General features: G+C 37.9%; 1 protein-coding gene across 4 annotated transcripts in view; it reads left to right on the top strand.

The window, feature by feature from the left end:
- The first annotated feature begins 1,345 nt into the window (after positions 1-1,345).
- LOC139964299 (hemicentin-1-like) overlaps positions 1,346-20,006 on the top strand; it is a 93,331-nt gene continuing 74,670 nt past the window's right edge. For 2 of the 4 annotated variants that reach the window (XM_071965793.1, XM_071965794.1), the window contains exons 1-3: positions 1,348-2,320; positions 14,286-14,515; positions 19,851-19,973. In XM_071965793.1, coding sequence (XP_071821894.1) covers positions 1,957-2,320; positions 14,286-14,515; positions 19,851-19,973 — 717 coding nt within the window. In that variant the 5' untranslated portion in view covers positions 1,348-1,956. Of the gene's footprint in view, positions 2,321-14,285; positions 14,516-19,850; positions 19,974-20,006 lie in introns of all 4 variants that reach the window. The other 2 variants (XM_071965792.1, XM_071965791.1) reach the window with 2 other exon arrangements.

Here is a 20,006-nt window from a genome sequence, read left to right as displayed (position 1 = left end):
GTTAAGACAAGCGTTACGAAAGACAAAAAAGTGGCGAAAATGACATCAACTTCGAATTTTGTTTGTGGGACGGTGCATCTATGGTCTCACATCGCAATGAACCTATACACACGGATGGGTTAGGCTACAGTCTTTTTAATGTGTATATTGGTCTTCGGAAGTAGTTGAAAACTAATTCATGACCACCTTTCCCGTCGTTTATACGAAGAAACTAAACTATTATCGTGATCAGAGTGTCACGTTTTCCTAGGCCAATATACACAACTTTGAGTTGACATCGTTCGTAAACTCTGCAACCTAAACTGTGACGCCTCCCCCTCCCCTCCCCCGCCGTCTATCATCGCCGCGAATCGACGGCGTTCTTACTTAACTTTCACGATTACATACTCTGTTGTTATGGAAATGTTACGTTCTTTTGACACAAGCAATTATCATCAGATTTAGCCTTTTACCGCTCAAGTTATCTTAGATGTATGTAGTTACAGCCCTCCCGCTTCTCCCGTTGACGATCTACAGAAAAAAAATTATATCTAGTGCCAGATACTTCATCCCACAAAGATAATGTGTAAGGTTTCATGACAAAAATGGATAAGGTGTTGGTTGTGATGTTGGTAAGCTGCAGGGTAACCGATTTCATGTACCCATGCAGGGGTGCGTGACGGATTTTAAACAGGAGCAGCAACGCTGCAATAAGCTTGAGAAATTTGTTTTGATTGGCAATATTTATAGCTCCATGATATAATGTAAGACATAGGCGGTATAACGGTTTCATTTCCTTGAAGGTGGGTTTTCATCCAGGAGAAATCAACAAAAAAAGGGAAGTTTTCCCTATTCACCGTAAATCATTGCAGAGAATATAGTGGGGTGGGGTAGGGGGTTATCTGAAAGTGTAATTGTTTTGGATGTTGTATCTTTGCAATGGATGAAAGATATGTAACAGTAAATAATAATATATCACGCTGAAGTCAGAATGTGATTTATGGAATTTTTAATTCAAAACAGACCCACCCTCCATTACCCGGTTTTGCTCTATCTCTAACATGTGGAAAATATTTCAACATAATATTATGGTCAAGTTTTACTGCCAGTGGAAGCACCATCTCTTTGATTAACCGTAATATTGTACAATCGTAGCGCTACAGTGAAACTTTTTGACCAATCACAAAGCCAACTTTACTCTTACATATTGATTACAAAATTTTGCCCAATGAGCTAGCTAACGCCTGATGACGTTAGTTTATTCGGTATCTGATTGGTTTAAACTGTCTACCCAGCACCGGTCGTAAGTTGTCTGCAGTTTCACCCAATACTAGACTGTAGATCAGTACGCATGGCTAGGTTATGTGTTTGTTGTTAACTCACTGTAGTACTAGCGTGCACATGTTTTTGTATTATGCAGGTATTGCATGAACACAGCACTCATATATATACATACAACTTTGGAACAAAAACGTATAGTATTGCAGCGAAGTCTACCGGAACCAACACTAGTGTATATCAATCTCCTTTACTGCTGTCACTGATGCAGATGGGTTTTCGGTCAACTAATTGCGACCATTGAAGGAAACTGAACAATAGTCACGATCACTCGATGTTATTTCTGTTGGTGGCCACATAGTGCAAAGAAGCCCTTTATAACTAAAGTGAAGTCGAAGCGGGATCATTCAGTTTGGTATCTTCTTATATTGAAACGCCATCTGCGCCAAGTCTAGATTTGACTTGCAATTCATAGCGAGATAATAAACCATTACTGGACCCTTACTGACAATTTTTTATTGGACTGGATATGGAGTGATTATTTGCTGGATGATTTTTCACAGGGAGAAAATTGATTTTTGATCTATTTTGTTGTTTGAATTCTGATTTCGCGCTTCGGCCGAGTAAAACGAACTCGAGCCCAACCGAAGTTTGTTTGCACGGCAACTCGAGGTGTGGAGTAGACTTAGAAACGCTAACATGGCTATACATTGTTGGCGACAAAGCTCATGGCGGCTAAGGACTTTTCGATGTTTCCTATTTATAAGTATTCTTTCCCTCATCATTCCCAATGTCTTTCCCCAAAGTTTACCCACAAACCTGACAGATTTCATTGAACTGACAGACTATGACCTCCCGGAGGATGAGGAGGTAGAAGATACGCCGGAGGAACCAGACTATCCTCCGGGTTCTACATCATTGACTTTTGTATTCGATACTACCGGTTCCATGCACGATGACCTTATGAAGGTACAGGATGGAGCAACTAGAATCTTAGAAACGACAACCAGTAACGCAGATACACCATTATATAACTTTGTCCTTGTCCCATTCCATGATCCACGTAAGTAAATGATCATAAACTTTTGTTCGTCTGAAATATAGACCTAGGCCTAACCTACAATAGGCCTTGGCCCGAAGGCCAGTTTAGCCTTACAATATGCCTACTGGTCCTACATTAGCTTAGGCCTACAAAGTATTAATACTAACACAATGAAAGCAGCCATAAGAAATAGCAAACTCCGTTCGCATAACCATATTAATACTTGGGCCTAACATAAGTTAGGCCTAGCCCAGGTAATCAGCAGAAACTCTTGCCACCAGGACACGAGACTCAACACAAGTAGATGGTACAGAGGTTGATACCCTAAAAGAAACACATAGGCCAACTTAGCCTGGGCACTGTCTTAAACGAGTCAAAATGCTTGGATTATGTAGTAAAAGTATCAGAAACTGAAACAGATGAAAAACAAATTATACTGAAATATTGCGAAGGACTTTATGATAAAGTTCAATAATATATCCTGCATTTACTTTCTCCTGCAATTTTTACTGCCTGCTTGTAGGCCTAAATAGTCAAAGCAAACTGATGTAGCCTAGGCCTAAAAAGCCTATATGGTCAATTTCATCTCAGCTTTATTATAGCATTCCTTGCATTTGTACCACATGTGGTGCTTAATTAGGTTAGCGCTACCAGGCTCTCCACTTTGGTTGTTATCTTAACCATAGTTGGTAGTCCTTTATTTTCATGTGGTTTCACCAGGGATCTGGCAGGCAGGCGTTCTGTCATCCTGCCAGGATATTTGTGGTCAAAACATTGATAACTTAGTCAGCAGGTTGATTGCCCATTTTCTTCGATGTATTTTTTTCTTTCGAATTAACAGGCAAAGATCTTGTCTATTCTGGCTTCAGTATGTCTATCTTAATTCAGGTAAACTTCTGGCCTGTCTTGTAAGTCCATCAAGTGCGAAGTTCTTGCAGACATGCACCCACTGTGATATGGTCTTACCCTATGGAAAACTGCATATTGTACCATTGGATTTGTAGGATAGGCTGGAATACAATAGAGAAGGCTAGCAAAATAGAAAAGGGCTGTTGGTATAAAATTCTTCATTCAAGCAAATTTAGAAGACCGTGTTTACTTCATGTCATTATTAACAAGCAAGAAAAATAACAATTAAGACGTCTTTCCCAGTGTAATCAAAACTCATCTTCAATTATAACTAAATGTTACTTAACCCTTAGATGGGGAAACACAAACTTTGAAGCAGGATAGGGTTACTTCAAAATTGACAATGTGAACAATTTTACAGACGGTATATATATATTATTGAAAGGTAAAAGATAAATGTCGCCAAGAAGTTGGGATGGGTAGCTTACTGTATATAATTAATTGAGACAGGGATTTTGGATATCCTTTGTAGTTTATAAAAAGATTGTGAGACTTGAAGACGCTAAGCTGTACAGTATTTCATCATTCATTTCGATGAAAAAAAGTTGAAGGAAAAACTGTAAATGAAATAAACATGGGAGGGTATGTTCACAAACATGCACTTGAGTAATGTTTCCACAATATCCGTTTGCCTAGAGTACTTTGAAGAGCTCTATGACCTTAAAAGTTTTTGAAAAGTTGAGTGAATCTTTGTGAAGTTTCTACAATGGATTCTAAGGGGTACAATTTTCACATCATGTGAATTGTGATTAAGTAACTGGACTGCACACAGCTTGTAACAATAATCACGTCTTTGTTTCACATGATTGCATTGTTTTTTAAATAGAAATATGCTATATTTAGATCGTATATGTATGCTCTGTCCTCTGGCATCCATCAATTTTGAAGTAAAATTTGCAAATATTTGGAGTTGGCATTTGGCCTGAAGTGGTGTCAATGGTTCCTGTATTGAGCTGGTGTTTTCCGGCTTTGGTTCCCATTGCAATACTGTGTTGATGGATGTGGGTCATATGTACAAACAATTGGGGGGTGACTGTTTTGGGGTTCTCGTTTTGTGGTTTTCCTGCCAGTTTTGCAGTTACTGGGCATCTTGCATGCATATCTCACTAAAGACTGACCTTCAAAAATTATTTTGTAGCCATTGTCTTCTGCAACGCACAGCTACCAGAAGGCTATGCTGGGAAACGACGGTTTTCTTTGTGGCCGCATCGACTCTGGAATTACACAATGACTCAACGGCCAAGCATCCGGCATAGCGGCGTAACCATGTGAACTTAAAGAATCAAATTTTCCAGCCCCCCCTCCTCCTCGACAAAATTCTTACGCAAAGTTCATTAGGATAAATGACCTGTATGTATGCCATGGTACAATTCCTAAACGCTTCCTATTGTACAATCAACTGTGCATCTAAGAAACCCTCCATTTTAACAAAAATATCTCAAAGGGGGAGGGGGGGTGGGGGCAGGTCCCTGTGGACTGGGCCTCCTCCACACATCGTATAGCCCCTCATGCTGGTGTTGTGGCCCAGTGGATAAAGGCAGTGGAGTTTGCAGCAATGAGGCTTAGCAATCAGGAGGTTCCAGGTTTGATACCCGGCCGCAGTGGCGTAGGAAGGTACATTTGAGTGGGGGGCTAAAGACTGATGGCCGGCCTGGGGGAGGGGTCTAAGGGGAGGGGGTGTTTTTTGCATTTCCAGGTGGCCTCAGATGCAATTTGGTGCAATATATCACACTTCAACCCACCCACTCCATTTTGTATATAATTTTGCATTTTCACCTGGCCTTAGATGCAATTTGGTGCTCCAAATGAGATATTTTTCTCATTTGGAAATGAAAAAGGGGGTTTTCTGACTTGCCAAGCGGGGGGCGGAATGATACTTCCGCCCCTCCATATTTTTCACTGGGGGGGCTGGCACCCCCCCCCCCCCCAGCCCCCCCAGTTCCTATGCCCTTGCCCGGCCGGTCATAGTTTAAGTGGGTTTTTCATCCAAGAACAATCTACGGTATCCCTATCTGAAATGACTTTCTAAACTGAAAAGAATCCAAAATTGAGTTAAAATGTTGAATTGGAAGCCACCCGACATGTGAGTTGTAATCCATAAGCCCTTGCAGGTTTCTCCCACATTTGTGGTCTTTTATGCATCATAAAAATAACTGCTGGTTATTATATTATTATTATCAATAAAAATGGTGTTGGCACTGCAGAACCTCCATGCGTTAGAAATCAGAATCAAATTGAGTCTTTTTGGCAGAATACAAACTACAGCCATGAGAATGTATGTCGACAAGTCTTCACATATAAAAGCTGGATTTTGACATCTGTTGTAAACTAAACCCTGTTACACTTTCTTTTCAACTTAGGCCCTTTCAAACTGTTAGACCCTTTACTGGCTGTTCTATTGCTAGGAAATTACGAAGAAACACAAGGAAAAAATACTAGTGGTGTTAGACGTCACTAGCACCATTTTTTACAAAATGTATGAAATTCAGAACATGTTTTCTTTCCAAACAGCATAGGAATTGTATATTTTACCAGTAGGCCTATGCTTAGAATAGATTCGTCTCTCTTTATCCACAACTAACTTAACCCCCGGAAGTTTCGCTGTCTACTCTTTAACATTTTATCTGTCCAAAATGTTGCAGCTAATCTTATGAAGGCAAGTCTGTATCTTGTATATGAGATATTTGCATCATAAAAACTGCCCAGTTATTGCAAATTTTTGCAGACGACGATATCATTCTACTATTTCACCAGAATGATATAAATAGTGCAACAGGGGATGACTTACTTCCGGTTCTGTTTCAGCAGAACTTCATGCAAGGTCACTTAAATATATAGGCCAGATAGTAGTTAGGATATATACATGTACCATTGAGAATTATGAAAGCATACTGTACAGTCATTAACTCAGCTGGGGAGTTAATTAATTTGTGTACACAATGCAGGGGAACTGATACACACTGTAAGCCTAGGCAGAAACTTATATGGCTTTAACTGTTGATTTGTTCTTGATGGTACCGCCATGATATTGTACACAAAAACTTGTGCTGAAAGTACTTAGTTTGGTAACTTCTGGTAAGGCTTCTGTGGAATTTGGCATAGAGTTGGGCTAATAATAATAATAATTATAATAATAATAATAATAAATGAGACTTATATAGTGCCAAATCAGTAGACAAAAGTCACTGCTCAAGGCGCTTTACAAAGAAAGCAAATCCTTTAATTGCCAGTGCAAATAATGGATAATTGACTTAATCCTCTCTCGATGACTGTTTGTTACTGTAATCCTAATACGCAGTTCTTGATATTCCTGTCACTGACAATGGTAGATTTTAGCTGAGGATGTTACTGTATCTAGGATCGCTGGTAAGAGACACTCCCCCTTACTTTGTTTGGGTAAGGAGAGATTGAGAGCATCATAATGTTTGGATTATCATAGATTATTTAAACTCTTAAGTTTTATGGCTGTTAGCCTCTAGTAATAACTCACCCCCACAGATAAAATTCTGTCACACAGTGCACTCTGTTGGTGCCCCCGAATGGGTGCTCTTTTTATAATGAATGAAGCCTGCAACAATGAATGAAGTCGGGCATGATTGTTGCATCCTGGTTTGGAAGTAAAAGGCCAAAGGAAAAGTTAAAAAATGACAATATTGAAGTTTTGCCGATGTGCTTTGGTTTTTACATGTGATAGGCCTATATATTAAAATGGAGAAGAAAAGGTACAGAGTAGTGAAATATTGAGGTTGAAATAAATTCCATGAAATACTCCCTTGTTTACCTTCATTGGGGGAGGGAGAAGGGAATGGGGGGGTAAGGTTGTGGGTAGAGGGAAGATGAAGAGGAGGGTTGGTTACCCATATGAGTTAGGATGTTTCCCTCTTTCTGACAATGCAAGTCTGCATATATCTAACTTGCCACATGTATGTGGCAGATCTGTGTTACTATGTGTAACCTCACAGGTTATTTCGAGAAAAGTCAAGACCGGTTTGTGAGCATTCAGATTTTAACACAAAAGCACAATCCACCCCATCCAATAACACACCCCATCTGCCCTCCTCCCCCTCTCTACAGTATATATCTCTATTTTCTTACATTTGACAATACTGTGTCTTGAAACTGTACATATCGAACAACTTTACATAACACTGTACATATCGGCAACCCTGGTTTCCACTAGGATTAAAGTCTCTCCCAGTATTATTACCTGGAGCTAAATCGCATGTACAATAGATTGCTGATCAATTCAAACTCTGTTCAATCTGGATGAAGTGTAAAAACCCTTGTAGTTTTGAGTGTGAAGCTTTTATGTCTTTCCCTTTCAAGCAGTTTTTGAGGAAAGAAAAGATTTCAACAATTCTTGTTGGTTGAAGTTCTTGGTGTAGCCAAGGAGGTGGAACAGCTATGATTTAGGGCATGCACCCACCATTGTGGGTAGATCTCCTCATAAATTAAAACACTGAATAGGATGGATGACCTTACAAGAGACCCTGTTTAATCTTCCACTCAGAAAAGCAAATTCTAGGCAAGTGAGAAAGATTAGAAGGGGTTAAAAGGATATCAATTGAGTGGTTCTGAAGAAGAGTGTGTATTTCAAGGGTTAGCGACACAGTGCAGTAAATTGTTACATCATGGAATTTGAAGGCACCGGTAATAAACTATACCCTCTATTAAACAGAACTATTTCTAACTTCTTGGAATAAGCAAAATAAAGAAAGTTTGACAGCTGCTGCTAAGGTGACTTCTCTGTTAAGTGAGGCACTTGGGCTTCACAGATTTAAGAGCTTGTATGTCCAACCTTTTAACCTCAATTTTTATAGCTCAAAAGTTACAAATATTTCTCCCCCTAACCATGGTAACTGTTTTTAACAAATCACTTTAAATGTCAATTAAAGAAGCTTATATCAGATACAATCGCTGACTTGGTGGCTCATAAAAGTGTCCCTGCCATCCTATTAAAGAAAGACATCCACATAGCCTACTGTAGGAATGGAAATGAGAAATTGTGTTATACTCTTCTGTAAAGCCATGTTAAGATAAAGGTGGTTCCCTTTTTAGTGTGTGACCATGTGTGAGTGTGAACTGCCCAATCCGATTTCTGCATTCAACTTGTATATTTCAGTATTACGTTAGGGTTAGCGAAGGAAGGGAGAGTTACAGAACAGTTGTTTGATCACCTCTAAGTACTGAATTTCATTAAAATCTTTTTACACAACGTTGATAAATGTTCAGGATGAAGAAACGAATGAAGGGTGAGAGGAGAGTTGGGATGTTGTAAGACCTGAAGGATACCGTATGACCCAATAACCATAGGACGAAGTCTATTCTACTTGTTTCACACCTCTCCTCAATCTTGGTGCTTCTCGGCCGTCTACAGACCCTGATCCTCTCTGATCCCGTTCTTTCTGTTCAAGGTCTCTGAGAATAATCTCTCAGGTTAATCAAATTCATAGCCTGTTTGCATTACTTTCTATTCGCTGCATGCACTGCCCACCTCTCCAACATTGTTTACGAAATTCACCGCGGTTGTAAGTAAACCTTAGTCTGCTTCCTATACAGTAGAATGACACTCAAACCTCATTATTTGATGTCCAGTGAACTGTTGCCATTCTTTCTGCTTCTTTTATGCCTCTAACTAAAGGTTAGATACTGTACAAAGTATTTAAATTGTGAGGTTTCACAGTCTGTACACATGTACCCCAGTCGAAACATGTTGCACAGGTTTGTTGCTCAGGCCTATGTGTGATCCTGAACTAATGCCACTGGTCATCAGCTTTGCAAATTGCACACATATATGTGTGTGTATTGCATTACTAGTCAACCATGGTTTACAATTGCAGTGTAAAGCACACATGTATATGTGTGCTGCATTACTAGTCAACCATGGTTTATAATTGCAATATAATTATAAAGCACATGTGCATAATTGAGTTTTCATTTTATGTATCCTTCCATGTCCTAGAACTTTATGAAGACATGAATATTTGTGTCCATTCAGAATTATTCAAACAAATAAGAAAAAGGAGGGGAAAAACCCCGCCTGGAGAGATAGAGAGAGGGGAGAAGGGGGTGGGGGAATCAGAGAGAAGGGAAGTACTTTGGGATTCAATTTAATTTCATGCTTTATTTCATATTGATCTGCTTTCCTATGACAAAGCTTGTAAAAATATATAGGAAATTTACACACATACATACACGCACGCATACATGCATTTAAAACACCAATTGTCCTATAAATCTCTTGACTGAATCTTATGAAACCAAAATAGTTATTCACTGAAATTTAGTTGATTCACAGCTGGGTACTTAATTGATATCCAACTTGGAGGTTTGTTTTTAGTAGATCTGATTTCATTCTATTTACTTTTAATACCCGAATTGTTTATTTCGTCTCTAAGAGCAATCCGTAAAGCTCATATCTGGAATCAGTTTCGACTTTCAACAAGTTATGACAATTTTGTCAGAGCTGTCGTTTTGCCCGACTGGTTTGAGCCAGAAGAGATGGCAGGTTTCAGCATGATGGCCCGAAGAGTAGATATTTACTGAAACGTGATGAGTCTGCTCATTTTAATAAAATGGGATTTTTGAATCGGAAATGAATAACTATGATATTAGAAAAACTGTCAAATATTTGAGACCATTCTTAAGAGACAGATTCTTCACAGGGTATTTGTCGCGACAAAGCGATTTAACAGTGCCTTAAAAACGAAGCTATCGTATCTTTGGATTACGCCATTCCAAACTTAATTGGGAGTTCACATTGATTGATCAACAAACATGTTTCTTTGAAGCTGAATAAGAAACTTTTTTTGGGGTTCATAATGGGAAAGGGATGAGAAGTGGGGGGGGGGGGAGTTGGGAGGAAAAATTTAAAACTTTTGGGTCATTGCAGATAAAGTAATACATGTAAAACTCTGGTAACTTTTGTTTTTGAACAACTCTGTTTTTCTTTAAATGCTATTGCTTCTGACTGCCACGAGAACCAGTGTATAGAGTGGGCAGTAGAGTAGTTTGTATAGAAATATCCACAATAAAGACATATTTATCACAAAAAGTATATTATATGTCATATTAGATAGGTTCCTTTAAAGATGCACCAAGTTGAACCAGGAAAGAGCTCTCTAAACAGCAACTTCCCACTTACCAGGCTGGACCTGGTTTTCTAGTGAGGCTACCTGTAATAGGAATGTCTCCTGTAACCTAAGAAACATAAATTATTTTTTATTGACAGTTTGTGTAAATTAGCTGGAGTGTGTTGCATCTACTACCCTGATTTCATTTTTTTTTACCCTGACCCTAATGCCCCTAAGATTAGCTCTCCTCATTGTTTGCTAAAAAAAGAGAAAAAAAAGTGAATTTTCCAATTTTTGTGTTGCGCTTCCCCACTCACCCCAGTGTTCATGGTAAACTTCAGTATGTTTTTGGTAGGTTCGTGGTGCTGGGAAGAGCATCATCCCAGTACTGGTTATTAATGATGTATTGTGACATGTACCTTCCAGAATTTCCTTGACCAAGGGTTGGGAAGACAAAGGTAAATTATGACGAGGGAAATAGTAATATGATTTGTTATGAGATTATTGATATGAAGAAGGCTAAAGGGAAAGAGAGCCAGAAAGCGAACAGGTGGTCTATTTTTAGGATGCAGAGGCAGTAGGTCACGACCAGTATGGCCGGCAATGATTGACAGATAAGTTGAGTTTTACAATGAAGGATAACAGCAGGAGAATTAAAGAAGAGGATAAATTAAAACTGACATTTTGATGGCGGCATGTAAGTTGTACAAAGTGGATGGCCTTATAAGTAGGTGCAGTACTCAGATAGATTGGAAAAGGGGAAAGTGGGTTGGGTGGGGAGGGAAAGGGGGGGCAGAGAAATTGGGATCCTCCAAATTGTAGGTGAGCAGTCTTATAGTTTACATTACTAGTTTTCATTGGCCGTATTTATTTCTTGTCTTGGACACGATTGCATACTTAACTAGCTAATTAATGTCAACGAGTTCCTCCAAGATGTTCTGAGAAATTTCTTTAATATTTTTTTTATTTTTTTTTATATGTTTTTTCTTTAATGTTTCTCATTGCTATTTGAGGATATAGTGAATGTCATTGGATGTCATCTGATGACTATATTGTCTGGTTACAGTTTACTTATCTAGCTGAATATCAAATAATTTTGTTCCTTTCTTTGCCACAGAACAAAAATTGTATCTTTTTTCTTTGTAATATTAATCCATTAGATGGAAATAGGAAAAGTTAATAAGACAATGAAATCAAACAGTTTCTAATTAAATCGAGTAAAGTCTGCTCTATGGTTGCCAGTGCTTCCAAGCCAACTTAAGGTAATCTTGACGACTGTGGATCAGTTAACAATGGACACTGGCCCATCTATTATTCTTTCCACCAAATGAAGATCGAGGAGCCAAGTCATTAATGAATTAATTTATGTTTTGGGCATATGTTGGATTTTCATGGTAGTATCAATCTCGTTTAAAAGAGAAAACTATAATAAGACTATATTAAATTATGCTTTCTTGTTGATAATGACAATTTGACTAAATCAAGCCATGCAACGATGGAAATTTCATTTGATTTTAGTATGCCATGTAGGCCTGCCGATACATTCAATTCATATTATATAGCTGAAATATCTGCTCTGAATTTTTTTTTTCTGGAAATTCAATGTAGATTAAATATAAATGATCGTGTTAATGTTACATTCCCGACGACGAGGGCCTATTGCCATACATGGTGGATACATGTTGACATCAGAAAGGTTTGATTTCCTATCCAAGGCCCCTTTGGGATCACTGATATGTAGCTGGGATTATGACCTCTGTGTACATGTGTTTGTATATATATACTGTACAATGAATGTTAAGTAGAGCCATGTGTGTGTATCAACCAGTTAGGAGTCTATGCTATTGGCACTGGTTGCAATAAGGGAAGTAATACATACAGACTAGAAATAGACGATAGGTATAACTCACTGTCATGTTGTCAAGTACATGCATACGCCATTTTAATACCAAATAATACTAGTTTTAAGTCTATTTTTATCTGCAAGATCACCTACATTTAATGATACCCTCTTTATTATAATGCTATGGCCAGAACTTTTGGAAGGTACACTAAAGTGGGGGGGGGGGGAGGAGGTAGGTTAGGGGCAAGGGAAACGGTAGGCAGTGCAACTTGCACCTTCGTTTCCCTGTTTGTACCTGTTTGTACCTGTAGGGTTTGTGTAAGATCTACTGTAGCCTAGCTGGGTCCTTTTGCCTTTATTGTTGTAAAGCATTATTGATAATTCAATAGATATATGTAACAAATTTGTAATTATTTGAGCTGCAAAATGTTTAAATGACCTGACATATCTATCTATCTGTTGAGAATTCTGTCCATGCATCGTGTAGGTTTTGTGCCAGCTGATATTCTATGTGATATGTCATTCTGCATTTGATCAATAATTGTTCATATTCACCAAAATATTAATTCTGTATACCTGGTATATAAAAGTATATAAACCTAACTTTAATAACAAGAAGTGTACCATTTAAATTTGAATTTATTTTGAAGTTTGAATGAATTTTCATGGTTGAAATTTATAAGAATGTCTTAATTTGGAACAATACATCAACTGTATTATGGATGGTTTCTTGGCAGTTCATTTGAATCTTGCCTGGACAATCTTTTAAAGGTAAATAGGGGGTTATTGTTGCTTCAAAACAGAGGCATGGAAAAGTTTCGGTTCCTCCTGTAGAGGAGATTGGAATGTTGAGACCTTCTCAACTAGTGGTGGGTAGCGGCTTTCATGTGGACAAAAAGGGCACGATTTTGAAATTCAGAGAAGCAGGAAGTATTAAGATCTTTAGGAGGAAATGACAAGTATGGCTGATTATGCCAATTATATGATATATTACGCTGGATACCAGCTCCCTTTAAAAACAGGATATATGTGGACCATAGTTACCAGTTGTCACTACAACATCGCTTTATGTATGATATTTTCTAGTACAGGTAGTCTGAGCACAAATTAAATTTTCCTTCCCAATTTACCACTGCATTCCCCCATTCATTCTATTCACCATTAAAACAACTATGGATTTAACTGAGTGGGGTCAACTTTCCATATTCCAAACTGCAAATTGGTCAATAATTAGGCAAAATTATTTCATCGTTTGTAACATTGATTCCTTAATGGGACTACATTAAAGGGTGTAAAGTCTCGCGCACATAGAAACGTCTCATGCCGGTAATCTGACCTAGTTTCGAATGAGGTGTAACAGAAGTGTTAGACACCACCATCGATCCCAGAAAATACACACACAGCTTGCTACCGTCGGTAATTAGACACTAGTGTACAGTCAATACATACAGCTACGGTCAATACCCACAACACAGTGTATATAGCAGTGATGGACATCTCAGGTCTAGATAAAAGATAACAAGGTATCACGTTTCATTACTGTCTGCATTTTGTAGCGACAAGAAGAAAACGTCATTTGCAAGCAATGGAAAGTTAACTTTTTCAGAGCGCGGCACGCGATTTGGGGCGAGTCCTCAATGCCTTTAAAGCAAGATCTATGAAACTTGCTTACTGCCATGGTAACAAAATGCAGTGAAGATAGTCATGATCAGTTGAGTGTGTCCATGAATCCAAAAACGTATTAATTTCCATAAAACTATATAAAAAAAAGAGTAATAATGATTAAACACCAGTTGGTAAAAAAATGCTTGTGTGTCTTTTAATTTTTTTAATGTCAATTTTTTTTTTCTATCAAGGTTTGTTGTACATGTATGTCTCTATAATAGTCCCATAAATAGAAATTTTACCTTCAAAAGTAGCATTTTAAAAATTTGATTTCAGAATTGTTTAAAGTCCTCAGTTTTCACTAAATGTTTATGCAAAGTATCAGGTTTCTGTAGTTGTATTGAAAAGGTGAAACAATCTAAATTAAAGAAATGTTGAATTGTTTTGTTTACAAATAATGTATCCATACATGTGCTTTTAAAATTTCTGAATGCTGGAGTAAATATTATATATTTATGATATATTATTTTTTATGTTTAATATTTTTACTTGGTAGGTGTTGGACCAGTAACGGAGACTCAGGACCAAGATTTATTCTTGAGCCAACTCAACGACATCTACGTCCACGGAGGTGGCGATTGTCCCGAGATGAGTGTATCGGCCATTAAAGTAGCGCTGGAACTCAGTCTTCCTGGTTCACAGATATATGTATTTACCGATGCCAGAGCGAAGGACTACAACAAAACGAAAGATGTACTGAAACTGATCCAAGACAAAGAAAGCCAGGTATGACATAATGCAACCTTCATGTCCCCCCCTATTAGCCTCCAAGTAACAGGACGATAACCTTTAAAAAAAAAAAAAAAATGGAGTTAGCAACCAATTTTTCCGAAAAAGGAAGGAAGCTATATTAAGGGGAAAGAGGGGTGCTTTTTCTTTGTTGTTTTCTTATCTGGTAACCTTCAAATGGAAATAGAAAAAGAAAAAAAAATGCCTTTGTTTCCCTAGTATTGGATAAACAATAATGAAATCACTACAGTGGTGGTGCTGAGTTTGTTGGGAGGTTAAATTGTATGTACATCATACAGAAAGAATATTGCAATGTTCTTGTTGTGTCCTTTATGCATGGCTTATAAAGTAGGAAGGTAATGTTGATATGATATGAACATAAAATTGACTGAAGTTGGGAGTGAAACAATCATAGGTTATGACTGGAGAAGAAGGCAGATGTAATCTCTTCCCTGCATCTTACAGATCTCGGGGGGGGGGGGGCATTCAGTGTTTGGTTTAGGGAAGGGGGATACAGCATTAATAATTCTCACCAGTACTGAATGCTGTACAGTAGGTATACTGTAGAATGCACTGTGTTGATATGTGTTGTATAATAGTACAGTAAGCTGTATCATACTGTAGGCAGGTAGTCATGTAAGTCTGTTAGTTAGGTTGCAGTGCACAAGTGTGTATTAAATTAACATTACTGTTTATATACCCTCGGTCTGAAAAAGTTAACTTTCCGTAGCTTGCAAGTGAAGTTTTTTTCTTGTCACTACAAAATGCAGACAGTAATGAAATTTGATACCTTGTTATCTTTTATCTATACCTGAGATGTCCATCGCTGCTATGTACACTGTGTTGTGGGTATTGACCATAGCTGCATGTATTGACTGTACACTAGTGTCTAATTACTGAAGGTAGCAAGCTGTGTGTGTATTTTTTGGGATCAATGGTGGTGTCTAACACTTCTGTCACACCTCATTCGAAACTAAGTCAGATTACCGGCATCAGATGTTTCTTTGTGTGCGAGTCTTCAATGCCTTTATACAATTTGTATCCTACTGTATATTGTATCAGAATGGCCAGAAATGGTCTCATGTAGCTTACTTTGTTGTTAAATTGTTACCGAGGTCCTTCTGCTGTTTCAATTCCAACGTGTACACAGTAGATATGCGTACAGTATATTAGATGCTTGGTGAAACTTGGAGACATTTAGCATAGAACTGTGATAGCAAGTTGTAGACAAACACCTTTGAAGATAAACAGTAATATTAACTTAACAAAGGGGCAAGTTCATTTCCCTTCATTTAATGGAGAATGCCAATTTCCAGTGCATCAACATGGTGGTCTATGCTGTTACTATGGAAACATATGTGACTGGTCTCCATTTCCGCGTTATCTGCCTACCAGACAGCACCTGCATTATAACAGCACACCTGAAACCCATTTCGATTTCCTCTGTACAGCAATTTCCACTGGTATGACTTTTTGATCCAAAAGGTAAATAAAAGCAAAAAAGCATTTAAGAAAAAAACAAAAAACAACAACAACAGGGACACAATCAGACACAATTCTCATATGTAGTGTGTTATAACGTCTCCTCCATGTGAGAAATGACTTGGTAACCAGGATAAGAGATAAAACACATGTTTTCCCGATTAGCTGCTTTGTGGCATCCTCAACTTCTCGTTCATTTTCGGTGACCAGTGACTCTCCTGCGCTGTTAAAGCTTCCTGTCGGGCTGAGTTTTAGACATACCGTGAACGATGCGTTCTGCCGCTTGTTTCGTTAAAGAAGTATACGGAAGAACGATAAATACGTGTCAGATTGATAAGAGTAGTTGAATAGTATTTGCATAATAAATATGTTATTGAAGTCGGTGGAATTGGCTTTTAAAGTTTTCGCAATGTGTTAAACATATAAGGGTTTACATACTACTACATGTACAAACTTCTCTAAAGTGCTGTTTGTGGTATATGTTTTGTATCTATCTAGCTAGCGCTTGTCTTCTAAGATGTAGTGATTGTGCTATTTGGGAAGGATTTTGCCCTCTTTCCTTTTCCTCTATTTCAACTTTTTAACTATTTGTAGGGTCAAAAACCTCCACGACTTGATCAGTCCACTGACAGCGTTAAAACCTTGGCATCCGCTGCTGTTTTGTAACAGGATACATTTAACGTAATAAAAGGAAATAAAATCTCTCGAATATTCACTTCTAGAACTTGATCGTCCAACATCAAGATTTTTTCTCTTTAAGGGAACATTTGATACAACATTAAGCATATATATTTATATATATATATATATATATATATATATAAATCGTAGAGTTGAAAAATCCAGAACAGTGAAAAAACCTTCCAGCCTCCATGGGGATTCGAACCCGAGCCTCCGTTTTATATGCGGACACCCTAACCACTTGGCTATGGACGCTGATTGTATGTCCAGAGGTTCGAAACCGGTGAGGAAGGTCGTAATTCCACTGTATATATATATATATATCTATATATCTATCATATCTACATATCTACAGTATATATCGATATCTATTTAGGTCCTTTATCTATGTAAGGTCCTAATGTAAGGAGACTTGGGTTGATATTGTGTCAGTGCAATTAAATTGTTTGGGTCTCATGCCTGTATAGGCGGGGTCTTATGGGTATATTACCCGGGTGGTTTGTCTTTTAATGGTAGCGATTTTAAAACAATTCTTGTTCTTAAATTCATTTTGAAATTTCTAGACTGAAGGTGATTGCCATTTTCTTAGGTTTCTTTCAACAAGATTGTTTCAACTCAAAAATGGTTTTCTTGCAATTTTGTTTAATCTTCTTTCTTTCATTCACCACCATTGAGGCTTTTTGTGGTCATCATATGATATATAGCCAAGTGGTGGTTATGTACAAGAAACAGTGGTTAGTCTTCAACTGTCTGTTAAAATTGTGGAAGATAAAGTTCAAGTACTAGGTAATATGATCGTGCAGCATTTTAATTGTAGATGATGCCTGCAGGGAGAGCTTGTGTAATCAGATTGAATGATTGTTCCCATATGGTAGACTAGGTGCCACCCCCTCCCTGTGAGTCATCAAATGGCTACTTTACCATCAAGGACACTGGGTATGGTATCTTATGACTCTGTGAAAATAAATGAAAAACAAAATCTCCCGTTTCTGGAGAGAGAGGAAGCCAGAAGGACACCATGAATGAACAAATTCTGACAATTTTGTCAACTTTTGTGAGGATGCCTCTGTTTTAATCTCCTCTCTAAAAATGAAATGTTACTTGAAATAAACTGTTTACGTACAAATCTACCGCAAAATAGTTGCATTGGTAAATGTACATGTATTACATTTATTTTTGTAAGTACTAGAGATAACTTTTGCAAATTATCTGAATCTAAAATTATTGCAGTTCATAATATGATGTTAATTGTGTCCATCTTGGAAACAACATGACAAGAAAAGCAATTGGGAATTTGACAAACTTGCCAATTGGATCATGTAGTGGGTCGACAGGGACAGCCCCAAAAATGTTACCAAGTTTTTTTTAGTTTAGATCAGGGGTCCATATGTTGATTGTAGAAGGTCAATATCCTAATTCCCAAACCTGCCAATTTGAGGGTTATGTTTACTGATGCTTGAGACAGCCAAGGGTTATGTTACCATTTCCACTGCTGTGGATACACATGCATGTTTCTTAAGGTTACATCATGCAGGGGCTTGCTAGATGTTTGCAATCTTCCTTTTACTTTTCTTTGTTCCGATAATACTTAACACGGGAGTACTCGAGTCAGCCAAGGGTGATGTTTTTCCATGCAACCCAACTACCAAAAGATTTGTATTGATTCAATAAGTATTACTTCCACATTTGTGCATGAGCTTGTCCCATCGACTGGATCCGGAAGTACCATTGACTGACTCCACCAGTTCACCTGTCTTGCTCAAATAGCGTCCACCTGTCCCCGAGTCGAGTTAAAGTTATACTTTACAGGCAGCGATGGGAACGGCCCAGAAGAATAAGTTGTTCCAGGAAACAGTTGATCCTATTGCAGGAAACTATTAACCAACGGCTATTATGTTGATGAGTTGCTAAGCACAAGGGTTTAAAATTAGCTACGAAAGACCACGGCCATGGTCGTTAGATTTCCTGGTCGGGAGGACAACCTTCTAAAGACACCATGCGGATAACCAAGAAGGCATGAACTACGTGTATTGATTTACTTGTAGTCCTTGAAATTGGCCATCCAGTTTCCAGGATGCTTCACACTTGTTTTCTTCTTGTTTTGGCCATTTGTTGACCAGTAATGACCATGAGGAATATAGGATTCCAGATGTGGAGCTGCCTTGTTTAAATTTACTTCCATCAAAAATTTATAGCCATTAGTAGATTTTACTGAAATATGTATAAAAGATATATTTTGTCGTTTGCTTTTAAAAGATTCTAAACGCGATTAGATTGTCATTAGCCACAACAATAAGTTCACAATAGCACTTTTACCACACATGTTGTGTGCAACATGTCTTAGACACTGCACATCTGTCATAACACTGTGATACTGTGAGTGCGGACCAGTGTTATGCAACTTATGATCATCGGTCAACTGGAAAGATAATGATGGTCCACCTAATGCAACATGGGCTTGTGAAATTGGGCCTACCAAAAAATGAAGGTTGTGTTGCTATGGTTTGAGTGGTCCTCCACGGTAAATGGCCTTTAATATAGCTGAGAAACATCAAAATATAGAAATGCACAACAAGACTTCACGTTTGGACTATTTATCCGCCAAATATGTGACATTGAAAGATTTCTGATGTGGGGTAGTCTGATACAATATACTGTTCATTGGGTAGGAGTGGTCAACCAGAGGCAGGAAAGTTGAGAAACACTGGTGTAGACTTTGTGTCGATATTTACATTAGCTTACCTAGGAGAAAGCTTTGTTGAATTGTAAATTTCTCTGGAATATTGTTGCCCCTGTGTCTTCCCAACCTTTCACTTTTTCCTTGAGGTCTTTTGCATGAGAAATCTTCAAGTTTTGAGGGATACTCTTATCATTTTGACTCCCGAATGACACATGTTGGACAGTGTGTGAATGTGATAACTGGTTTGCATATAATAGCCTTTCTAACAATGGATAAGATTTTAAACACCTCATTGTACTATAAATAACAGGAAAAAACCAACTTATTCCGTGAAAAGTTAATAATCATGTTTAATATGAAAGTCAACTTTTCATTGATGTTTTATTCTTCATGATCAGATCATTTGTTTGCATTGGTGTGTGTGTTATACTGAAAGTAAAATGTGTTATAAACTTTTTTCCATCCATTTTTTGTTTTCATTTTGTTTAGGTTGTGTTTGTATTGACTGGCGACTGTAATAATTCTGCACACGAGGGTTACACAGCCTACGAACAGATTGCAGCCACCAGCTCTGGTCAGGTCTTCCACTTAAATAAGTCAGATGTCGAAGAGGTGAGGTTTTTTAGAATCTACTTTACTCTCCCC

The sequence above is a fragment of the Apostichopus japonicus genome, chromosome 22 (genome assembly GCF_037975245.1).
Source record: "Apostichopus japonicus isolate 1M-3 chromosome 22, ASM3797524v1, whole genome shotgun sequence".
NCBI classification, from domain to species: domain Eukaryota; kingdom Metazoa; phylum Echinodermata; class Holothuroidea; order Aspidochirotida; family Stichopodidae; genus Apostichopus; species Apostichopus japonicus.
The sequence above is the reverse complement of the archived record's forward strand: the minus strand, read 5'-3'. Positions and strand labels throughout refer to the sequence as shown.